Genomic DNA, 12,426 nt, shown 5'->3' on the forward strand with positions numbered 1-12,426 from the left:
AGTGTAGGGGTGGCAGGTAGCCTAGTGGTTAAAGTGTAGGGGTGGCAGGTAGCCTAGTGGTTAGAGTGTAGGGGCGGCAGGTAGCCTAGTGGTTAGAATGTAGTGGTAGCAGGTAGCCTAGTGGGTAGAGTGTAGGGTGGCAGGTAGCCTAGTGGTTAGAGTGTAGGAGTGGAAGGTAGCCTAGTGGTTAGAGTGTAGGGGTGGCAGTTAGTCTAGTGGTTAGAGTGTAGGGGTGGCAGGTAGCCTAGTGGTTAGAGGAAGGTAGCCTAGTGGTTAGAGGCAGGTAGCCTAGTGGTTAGAGTGTAGGGAAGGCAGGTAGCCTAGTGGTTAGAGTGTAGGGGTGGCAGGTAGCCTAGTGGTTAGAGTGTAGGGGCGGCAGGACGCCTAATGGTTAGAGTGTAGGGGTGGCAGGTAGCCTAGTGGTTAGAGTGTAGGGGTGGCAGGTAGCCTACTGGTTAGAGTGTAGGGGTGGCAGGTAGTCTAGTGGTTAGAGTGTAGGGGTGGCAGGTAGTCTAGTGGTTAGAGTGTAGGGGTGGCAGGTAGCCTAGTGGTTAGAGTGTAGGGGTGGCAGGTAACTTAGTGGTTAGAGTGTAGGGGGCGGCAGGTAGCCTAGTGGTTAGAGAGTAGGGGTGGCAGGTAGTCTAGTGGTTAGAGTGTAGGGGCGGCAGGTAGCCTAGTGGTTAGAGTGTAGGGGGGCAGGTAGCCTAGTGGTTAGAGTGTAGGGTGGCAGGTAGACTAGTGGTTAGAATGTAGGGGTGGCAGGTAGCCTAGTGGTTAGAGTGTAGGGGCGGCAGGTAACCTAGTGGTTAGAGTGTTGGGGTGGCAGGTAGCCTAGTGGTTAGAGTGTAGGGGTGGCAGGTAGTCTAGTGGTTAGAGTGTAGGGGTGGCAGGTAGCCTAGTGGTTAGAGTGTAGGGGCGGCAGGTAGCCTAGTGGTTAGAGTGTAGGGGCGGCAGGTAGCCTAGTGGTTAGAGGCAGGTAGCCTAGTGGTTAGAGTGTAGGGGCGGCAGGTAGCCTAGTGGTTAGAGGCAGGTAGCCTAGTGGTTAGAGTGTAGGGGAGGCAGGTAGCCTAGTGGTTAGAGGCAGGTAGCCTAGTGGTTAGAGTGTAGGGGTGGCAGGTAGCCTAGTGGTTAAAGTGTAGGGGTGGCAGGTAGCCTAGTGGTTAGAGTGTAGGGGCGGCAGGTAGCCTAGTGGTTAGAATGTAGTGGTAGCAGGTAGCCTAGTGGGTAGAGTGTAGGGTGGCAGGTAGCCTAGTGGTTAGAGTGTAGGAGTGGAAGGTAGCCTAGTGGTTAGAGTGTAGGGGTGGCAGTTAGTCTAGTGGTTAGAGTGTAGGGGTGGCAGGTAGCCTAGTGGTTAGAGTGTAGGGGCGGAAGTTAGTCTAGTGGTTAGAGTGTAGGGGTGGCAGCTAGCCTAGTGGTTAGAGCGTTGGACCAGTAACCGAAAGTAACCATGCCAGTTAACCCACTGCTCCCTGTTAGGCTGTCATTGTAAATAAGAATTAGTTCTTAACTGACTTGCCTGGTTAAATAAAGGATAAAAAAGATATAAATATTGGTCACAGTAGTCCCCCCCGGTGGCAGGAAGAGGTTACTGCAGGCTACTGACCCGGCTCCTGGAGGTCCAGAGAGCTGCTGGGTTACTGCAGGCTACTGACCCGGCTCCTGGAGGTCCAGAGAGCTGCTGGGTTACTGCAGGCTACTGACCCGGCTCCTGGAGGTCCAGAGAGCTGCTGGGTTACTGCAGGCTACTGACCCGGCTCCTGGAGGTCCAGAGAGCTGCTGGGCTTCAGTCTTATTTAGAAACCAGGTGTGTATTCAACAAGGGTGGTGTTTGTGGCGAACATGTTAGTAACAACAACAAGGGTTGTGTTTGTGGTGAACATGTTAGTAACAACAACAAGGGTTGTGTTTGTGGTGAACATGTTAGTAACAACAACAAGGGTTGTGTTTGTGGTGAACATGTTAGTAACAACAACAAGGGTTGTGTTTGTGGCGAACATGTTAGTAACAACAACAAGGGTAGTGTTTGTGGTGAACATGTTAGTAACAACAACAAGGGTGGTGTTTGTGGTGAACATGTTAGTAACAACAACAAGGGTTGTGTTTGTGGCGAACATGTTAGTAACAACAACAAGGGTTGTGTTTGTGGCGAACATGTTAGTAACAACAACAAGGGTTGTGTTTGTGGCGAACATGTTAGTAACAACAACAAGGGTTGTGTTTGTGGCGAACATGTTAGTAACAACAACAAGGGTTGTGTTTGTGGCGAACATGTTAGTAACAACAACAAGGGTGGTGTTTGTGGTGAACATGTTAGTAACAACAACAAGGGTTGTGTTTGTGGTGAACATGTTAGTAACAACAACAAGGGTTGTGTTTGTGGCGAACATGTTAGTAACAACAACAAGGGTTGTGTTTGTGGCGAACATGTTAGTAACAACAACAAGGGTTGTGTTTGTGGCGAACATGTTAGTAACAACAACAAGGGTTGTGTTTGTGGCGAACATGTTAGTAACAACAACAAGGGTTGTGTTTGTGGCGAACATGTTAGTAACAACAACAAGGGTGGTGTTTGTGGCGAACATGTTAGTAACAACAACAAGGGTGGTGTTTGTGGCGAACATGTTAGTAACAATTTCAGTTGAACGATTTGAGTAAACATCCCAAAACATTACGGTGTGTGTTCTGACCTGAACAACGAGGATGTTCCCTGGAGGACCTGGTATCCCATCAGCCCCGTTGAGACCCGGCCGGCCTGGAGGACCCTGAGGAAGGGGGATGGAGATCATTATGATGATAAAGAACCAAATTTACTTCCTGAATTGGAAGTCCCAGGCAGAGAGAGAGAGAGACAGACTGATACAATGTATGGTGTGCTTTATGTGTTCATCTGAAAGTGTGTGTTGTGAGAGATAGATGGTGAAAATGCATGAGAGAGACAGAAGGTGTGTGTGTTAATATGTGTTCGAGACAGAGAGATGTTAGTTTGTAACTCACCAGTTCTCCTAGGTCTCCTTGAGGTCCTACCAGTCCTGTGGGCCCCTGGGGTCCTTGTTCTCCCTGGAGAGAGGACACAGTACAGTGTAGGGCTTCTTAATCCTGGTCCGGGGGACCGAAAAAGGTGCATATTTGAGTTTTTGCCCCATCACTATACAGCTGATTCCACTAGTCAACACATCATCAAACCTTTGGTTAGTGGAATCAGGTGTGTTATTGGCAAAAACATTCATGTCCACCCCTTCACATCCCCAGGATCAGGATTAAGAAACACTGAAACTGGACCAATGAAACACAACAGGTGTAGTGGAGAGAGAAACTGAACCAATGAAACACAACAGGTGTAGTGGAGAGAGAAACTGAACCAATGAAACACAACAGGTGTAGTGGAGAGAGAAACTGAACCAATGTAACACAACAGGTGGAGTGGAGAGAGAAACTGAACCAATGTAACACAACAGGTGGAGTGGAGAGAGAAACTGAACCAATGTAACACAACAGGTGTAGTGGAGAGAGAAACTGAACCAATGTAACACAACAGGTGGAGTGGAGAGAGAAACTGAACCAATGTAACACAACAGGTGTAGTGGAGAGAGAAACTGAACCAATGAAACACAACTGGTGTAGTGGAGAGAGAAACTGAACCAATGTAACACAACAGGTGTAGTGGAGAGAGAAACTGAACCAATGAAACACATCAGGTGTAGTGGAGAGAGAAACTGAACCAATGAAACACAACAGGTGTAGTGGAGAGAGAAACTGAACCAATGTAACACAACAGGGTGATAGAGACAGTATAGAGCAGGGGCTCGAGGGCCACATCGAGATTTTGAAATTCAACGGACGCATCTTTTGGGGGAACAATTGTTGGTTAAAATCCATTTGTGGGGGCCTCCCGAGTGGTGAAGCGGACTAAAGCACTGCATCGAGAGGGTTCGGCAGGCCGAGGTTTCCGTAGCTCTAGCAACACCTGTGGCGGGCCGTACGCAGTGCACACTGACACGGTCGCCAGGTTTCCGTAGCCCATCGCGCTCTAGCAACACCTGTGGCGGGCCGTACGCAGTGCACACTGACACGGTCGCCAGGTTTCCGTAGCCCATCGCGCTCTAGCAACACCTGTGGCGGGCCGTACGCAGTGCACACTGACACGGTCGCCAGGTTTCCGTGGCCCATCGCGCTCTAGCAGCACCTGTGGCGGGCCGTACGCAGTGCACACTGACACGGTCGCCAGGTTTCCGTGGCCCATCGCGCTCTAGCAACACCTGTGGCGGGCCGTACGCAGTGCACACTGACACGGTCGCCAGGTTTCCGTGGCCCATCGCGCTCTAGCAGCACCTGTGGCGGGCCGTACGCAGTGCACACTGACACGGTCGCCAGGTTTCCGTAGCCCATCGCGCTCTAGCAGCACCTGTGGCGGGCCGTACGCAGTGCACACTGACACGGTCGCCAGGTTTCCGTGGCCCATCGCGCTCTAGCAGCACCTGTGGCGGGCCGTACGCAGTGCACACTGACACGGTCGCCAGGTTTCCGTAGCCCATCGCGCTCTAGCAGCACCTGTGGCGGGCCGTACGCAGTGCACACTGACACGGTCGCCAGGTTTCCGTAGCCCATCGCGCTCTAGCAGCACCTGTGGCGGGCCGTACGCAGTGCACACTGACACGGTCGCCAGGTTTCCGTAGCCCATCGCGCTCTAGCAACACCTGTGGCGGGCCGTACGCAGTGCACACTGACACGGTCGCCAGGTTTCCTCCGACACACTGGTGCGGCTGGCTTCCGGGTTAAGCGGGCATGGTGTCAAGAAGCAGTGCGGCTTGACTGGGTCGTGTTTCGGAGGACGCACGGCTCTCGACTTTCGCCTCTCCTGAGTCCTTAGTGGAGTTGCAGCGAAGGGACAAGACTGTAACTACCAATTGGATACCACGAAAAATGGGTAAAAAAATGTATATCTTTTTCTCTTGTCTCGCGAGCCGGATAGAAGTGCCCGAGGGGCCGGATTGAAGTGCCAGGCGAGACAGACTGAAGTGCCCGGGGAGCCAGACTGAAGTGCCCGAGGGGCCAGATTGAAGTGCCCGGGGGGCCAGATTGAAGTGCCCGTGGGGCCAGATTGAAGTGCCCGGGGGGCCAGATTGAAGTGCCTTGGGGGCCAGATTGAAGTGCCCGGGGGGCCAGATTGAAGTGCCCGGGGGGCCAGATTGAAGTGCCTGGGGGGCCAGATTGAAGTTCCCGGGGGGCCAGATTGAAGTGCCCGGGGGGCCGGATTGAAGTGCCCAAGGGGCCGGATTGAAGTGCCTGGGGGGTCATACTTTGCCCCCCCCCCCCTTGGTATAGAGGAATACACTAAACAACACCACTGACTCACCTCTGGTCCTGGAAGACCCCCGGGGCCTGTGATTAAGGTGCTCTGCAAGATGCCAGAGAAAACATGAAATTATTACTAGTGGCTATTTGAAGTGTGTGTGTGTGTGTGTGTGTGTGTGTGTGTGTGTGTGTGTGTGTGTGTGTGTGTGTGTGTGTGTGTGTGTGTGTACTTACTGCTCCAAAGTAGGATGGTTCTCCTTTCTCTCCTTTCTCTATTCTTTCCTGGTAGAGAGGAACACACACACACACACACACACACACACACAAGCACACAAGCACACATCTCTATTTAGAGTACAAAAGAGTAGTTGTTTAGTGTTGAGTTGCTGACAGACATTGCATTGTGAGATGTACCTGTCCGTTCCAGGACTCCGCCCTCTCCCTCTCGGCCAATCCGTATCGATCTTCAAATTCCTCCTCGTATTCATACTCTCTGACCTCGTACTCATCTGTTTCGTTGTCGTAGTCTTCGTACTCTACAATCTGTCACACACACACACACACACACACACACACACACACACACACACACACACACACACACACACACACACACACAGGACAACCGATCATCATCATCATATCCACAGTCAACAGTAGCACAAGACATTTCAGAATGTAATCTTGAGCTGAACCACTAGAACTAGAATACTGGTTATAATTAGAACCACAGAACCACAATGACATTCTAGTTCTCTGATTAGAACCACAGAACACAATGACATTCTAGTTCTCTGATTAGAACCACAGAACACAATGACATTCTAGTTCTCTGATTAGAACCACAGAACACAATGACATTCTAGTTCTCTGATTAGAACCACAGAACCACAATGACATTCTAGTTCTCTGATTAGAACCACAGAACACAATGACATTCTAGTTCTCTGATTAGAACCACAGAACCACAATGACATTCTAGTTCTCTGATTAGAACCACAGAACCACAATGACATTCTAGATCTCTGATTAGAACCACAGAACACAATGACATTCTAGTTCTCTGATTAGAACCACAGAACACAATGACATTCTAGTTCTCTGATTAGAACCACAGAACCACAATGACATTCTAGTTCTCTGATTAGAACCACAGAACCACAATGACATTCTAGTTCTCTGATTAGAACCACAGAACCACAATGACATTCTAGATCTCTGTTTAGAACCACAGAACCACAATGACATTGTAGTTCTCTGATTAGAACCACAGAACCACAATGACATTGTAGTTCTCTGATTAGAACCACAGAATCACAATGACATTCTAGTTCTCTGATTAGAACCACAGAACCTCAATGACATTCTAGTTCTCTGATTAGAACCACAGAACTACAATGACATTCTAGTTATCTGATTAGAACCACAAAACCAAAATGACATTCTAGTTCTCTGATTAGAACCACAGAACCACAATGACATTCAGGTTCTCTGATTAGAACCACAGAACGACAATGACATTCTAGTTCTCTGATTTTAACTACAGAACCACAATGACATTCTAGTTCTCTGATTATAACTACAGAACCACAATGACATTCTAGTTCTCTGATTAGAACCACAGAACCACAATGACATTCTAGTTATCTGATTAGAACCACAGAACCACAATGACATTCTAGTTCTCTGATTAGAATCACAGAACCAAAATTACATTCTAGTTCTCTGATTATATCTACAGAACCACAATGGCGTTCTAGTTCTCTGACTAGAACCACAGAACCACAATGACATTCTAGTTCTCTGATTAGAACCACATAACTAAAATTACATTCTAGTTCTCTGATTAGAACCACAGAATCACAATGACATTGTAGTTCTCTGATTAGAACCACAGAACCACAATGACATTGTAGTTCTCTGATTAGAACCACAGAACCACAATGACATTGTAGTTCTCTGATTAGAACCACAGAACCACAATGACATTCTAGTTCTCTGATTAGAACCACAGAATCACAATGACATTGTAGTTCTCTGATTAGAACCACAGAACCACAATGACATTGTAGTTCTCTGATTAGAACCACAGAACCACAATGGCATTCTAGTTCTCTGATTAGAACCACAGAACAGTCCCAATCCTGAGAGAATGAATGGATGGTTGAAATGGAATGCTCAGAGAGAGCAACATTAGACATGGTGTCCAGATCATTTTTTTTTTCTCAACTTATTGTTTTATTGTTTATCCATCTTTCTGTGTCTGGTCAGGTACTGTGGAGGTCACCTCTCACCTCATATTCTGTGATGTTAGGTCTCACGGTAACCGTGGAGACAGAGAGGTCATCGTAAAGGTCACTGTAGTCAAACTCATCAAACTCCTCCACCTTCACTCTCCTGGGCTTTGTCTCCTACACACACACACACACACACACACACACACACACACACACACACCGCTGTGTTCAGAGGCCATGGAGTGAGGCAGGAGTTAAATCGAACAGGGGACAGAGGAAGAGAGGTGGGCACACACTGGCACACAGAACACTGGCACACAGAACACTGGCACACGGAACACTGGAACACAGAACACTGGCACACGGAACACTGGAACACAGAACACTGGCACACGGAACACTGGAACACGGAACACTGCCACACAGAACACTGGAACATGGAACTTTAGCACACGGAACACTGGCACACAGAACTTTAGCACACGGAACACTGCCACACAGAACTCTGCCACACAGAACTCTAGCACACGGAACACTGCCACACGGAACTTTAGCACACGGAACACTGGCACACGGAACACTGGCACACAGAACTCTGGCACACGGAACACTGCCACACGGAACTTTAGCACACGGAACACTGGCACATGGAACACTGCCACACAGAACTCTAGCACACGGAACACTGGCACACGGAACACTGGCACACGGAACTTTAGCACACGGAACACTGGCACACAGAACATTTGCACACGGAACACTGGCACACGGAACACTGGCACACAGAACTCTGGCACACGGAACACTGCCACACGGAACTTTAGCACACGGAACACTGGCACATGGAACACTGCCACACAGAACTCTAGCACACGGAACACTGGCACACGGAACACTGGCACACGGAACTTTAGCACACGGAACACTGGCACACGGAAGTTTAGCACATGGAACACTGGCGTACAGAATTTTAAGACACGGAACACTGGCAAACAAACACTGTCTGACTAAATATCTCAATGGAGAGAGATGGCGAGGGGAGGGAGAGAGAGATGGAGAGGGGAGGGAGAGAGAGATAGAGAGGGGAGGGAGGGAGAGAGAGATAGAGAGGGGAGGGAGAGAGAGATGGAGAGGGGAGGGAGAGAGAGATGGAGAGGGGAGGGAGAGAGAGATAGAGAGGGGAGGGAGGGAGAGAGAGATAGAGAGGGGAGGGAGGGAGAGAGAGATAGAGAGGGGAGGGAGGGAGAGAGAGATAGAGAGGGGAGGGAGAGAGAGATAGAGAGGGGAGGGAGAGAGAGATGGAGAGGGGAGGGGAGGGAGAGAGAGATGGAGAGGGGAGGGGAGGGGAGGGAGAGAGAGATGGAGAGGGGAGAGAGAGAGAGATGGAGAGGGGAGGGAGATAGAGATAGAGAGGGGAGGGAGAGAGAGATAGAGAGGGGAGGGAGAGAGAGATGGAGAGGGGAGGGAGAGAAATGGAGAGGGGAGGGAGGGAGGGAGAGAGAGATAGAGAGGGGAGGGAGAGAAAGATGGAGAGGGGAGGGAGAGAGAGATAGAGAGGGGAGGGAGAGAGAGAAGGAGAGAGGAGGGAGAGAGAGATGGAGAGGGGAGGGAGAGAGAGATGGAGAGGGGAGGGAGAGAGAGATAGAGAGGGGAGGGAGGGAGAGATAGAGAGGGGAGGGAGGGAGAGAGAGATAGAGAGGGAGGGAGAGAGAAATAGAGAGGGGAGGGAGAGAGAGATAAGAGAGGGGAGGGAGAGAGAGATAGAGAGGGGAGGGAGGGAGATAGAGAGGGGAGGGAGAGAGAGATAGAGAGGGGAGGGAGAGAGAGATAGAGAGGGGAGGGAGGTGGAGAGAGAGATAGAGAGGGGAGGGAGAGAGAGATAGAGAGGGGAAGGGAGGGAGAGGGAGATAGAGAGGGGAGGGAGAGAGATATAGAGAGGGGAGGGAGAGAGATATAGAGAGGGGAGGGAGAGAGATATAGAGAGGGGAGAGAGAGAGAGATAGAGAGGGGAGGGAGAGAGAGATAGATAGAGAGGGGAGGGAGAGAGAGAAGGAGAGAGGAGGGAGAGAGAGATGGAGAGGGGAGGGAGAGAGAGATGGAGAGGGGAGGGAGAGAGAGATAGAGAGGGGAGGGAGGGAGAGATAGAGAGGGGAGGGAGGGAGAGAGAGATAGAGAGGGAGGGAGAGAGAAATAGAGAGGGGAGGGAGAGAGAGATAAGAGAGGGGAGGGAGAGAGAGATAGAGAGGGGAGGGAGGGAGATAGAGAGGGGAGGGAGAGAGAGATAGAGAGGGGAGGGAGAGAGAGATAGAGAGGGGAGGGAGGTGGAGAGAGAGATAGAGAGGGGAGGGAGAGAGAGATAGAGAGGGGAAGGGAGGGAGAGGGAGATAGAGAGGGGAGGGAGAGAGATATAGAGAGGGGAGGGAGAGAGATATAGAGAGGGGAGGGAGAGAGATATAGAGAGGGGAGAGAGAGAGAGATAGAGAGGGGAGGGAGAGAGAGATAGATAGAGAGGGGAGAGAGAGAGATAGAGAGGGGACAGAGACAGAGAGAGAGAGAGGAGAGGGAGAGAGAGAGATACTGCAATGAATGGAAAGAAAGAGATAAAGATAGGAAGAGAGAGATGAGACATTTAAACATTGGCTAGTCACCTAAATAACTCTGTCATAGAATAGGCTGTCTAATGGGACTCTCATCATCACCTCCCTGTCTCTTGATAGGTTGCCTAAAGGGAACTCACCTCCTCAGTCTCTTGTGATAGGCTGTCGTAGGGTAAAGGGGCGTGGCAGTCGGGAATGTAGTCTTGACAGTAGGTCTCTGCAGCTCTGGGGTCGGCTACGATCAACAATTGTTGGATTTCTCCCTGTGGACACACACACATTAATAACATAGATGAAACACACACATTCATAACATAGATGAAACACACACATTAATAACATAGATGAAACACACACATTAATAACATAGATGAAACACACACATTAATAACATAGATGAAACACACACATTAATAACATACATGAAACACACACATTAATAACATACATGAAACACACACATTAATAACATACATGAAACACACACATTAATAACATACATGAAACACACACATTAATAACATAGATGAAACACACACATTAATAACATACATGAAACACACACATTAATAACATACATGAAACACACACATTAATAACATACATGAAACACACACATTAATAACATAGATGAAACACACACATTAATAACATACATGAAACACACACATTAATAACATACATGAAACACACACATTAATAACATACATGAAACACACACATTAATAACATACATGAAACACACACATTAATAACATAGATGAAACACACACATTAATAACATAGATGAAACACACACATTAATAACATAGATGAAACACACACATTAATAACATAGATGAAACACACACATTAATAACATAGATGAAACACACACATTAATAACATACATGAAACACACACATTAATAACATACATGAAACACACACATTAATAACATACATGAAACACACACATTAATAACATACATGAAACACACACATTAATAACATAGATGAAACACACACATTAATAACATAGATGAAACACACACATTAATAACATAGATGAAACACACACATTAATAACATACATGAAACACACACATTAATAACATAGATGAAACACACACATTAATAACATAGATGAAACACACACATTAATAACATACATGAAACACACACATTAATAACATACATGAAACACACACATTAATAACATAGATGAAACACACACATTAATAACATAGATGAAACACACACATTCATAACATAGATGAAACACACACATTAATAACATAGATGAAACACACACATTAATAACATACATGAAACACACACATTAATAACATAGATGAAACACACACATTAATAACATAGATGAAACACACACATTAATAACATAGATGAAACACACACATTAATAACATAGATGAAACACACACATTAATAACATAGATGAAACACACACATTAATAACATAGATGAAACACACACATTAATAACATACATGAAACACACACATTAATAACATACATGAAACACACACATTAATAACATAGATGAAACACACACATTAATAACATACATGAAACACACACATTAATAACATAGATGAAACACACACATTAATAACATACATGAAACACACACATTAATAACATACATGAAACACACACATTAATAACATACATGAAACACACACATTAATAACATAGATGAAACACACACATTAATAACATACATGAAACACACACATTAATAACATACATGAAACACACACATTAATAACATACATGAAACACACACATTAATAACATACATGAAACACACACATTAATAACATAGATGAAACACACACATTAATAACATAGATGAAACACACACATTAATAACATAGATGAAACACACACATTAATAACATAGATGAAACACACACATTAATAACATAGATGAAACACACACATTAATAACATACATGAAACACACACATTAATAACATACATGAAACACACACATTAATAACATAGATGAAACACACAGACCATGTTTCTTTTTATTCATGTAGCTGTTATTTTTGGGGTAAATGGTACAGCTATTATGAACTGTGACTGAATGAATGTGATTACCTATCAGTGACTGAATAAATGTGATTACCTATCGGTGACTGAATGAATGTGATTACCTATTGGTGACTGAATGAATGTGATTACCTATCGGTGACTGAATGAATGTGATTACCTATCGGTGACTGAATGAATGTGCCTACCTATCGGTGACTGAATAAATGTGATTACCTATCGGTGACTGAATGAATGTGAT

General features: G+C 46.7%; 1 protein-coding gene across 1 annotated transcript in view; it reads right to left on the reverse strand.

The window, feature by feature from the left end:
* Positions 1 to 12,426, reverse strand: part of LOC110487193 (collagen alpha-1(XI) chain) — an 82,917-nt gene that overhangs the window by 53,357 nt on the left and 17,134 nt on the right. Inside the window, exons 5-11 of the mRNA XM_036973016.1 lie at positions 10,267 to 10,389; positions 7,587 to 7,703; positions 5,707 to 5,835; positions 5,527 to 5,574; positions 5,354 to 5,395; positions 2,995 to 3,057; positions 2,688 to 2,762 (exon numbers count right to left, since the gene is read on the reverse strand). Coding sequence (XP_036828911.1) covers positions 2,688 to 2,762; positions 2,995 to 3,057; positions 5,354 to 5,395; positions 5,527 to 5,574; positions 5,707 to 5,835; positions 7,587 to 7,703; positions 10,267 to 10,389 — 597 coding nt within the window. The remainder of the gene's footprint in view (positions 1 to 2,687; positions 2,763 to 2,994; positions 3,058 to 5,353; positions 5,396 to 5,526; positions 5,575 to 5,706; positions 5,836 to 7,586; positions 7,704 to 10,266; positions 10,390 to 12,426) is intronic.

The sequence above is a fragment of the Oncorhynchus mykiss genome, unplaced genomic scaffold (genome assembly GCF_013265735.2).
Source record: "Oncorhynchus mykiss isolate Arlee unplaced genomic scaffold, USDA_OmykA_1.1 un_scaffold_216, whole genome shotgun sequence".
Taxonomy (NCBI): Eukaryota; Metazoa; Chordata; class Actinopteri; order Salmoniformes; family Salmonidae; genus Oncorhynchus; species Oncorhynchus mykiss.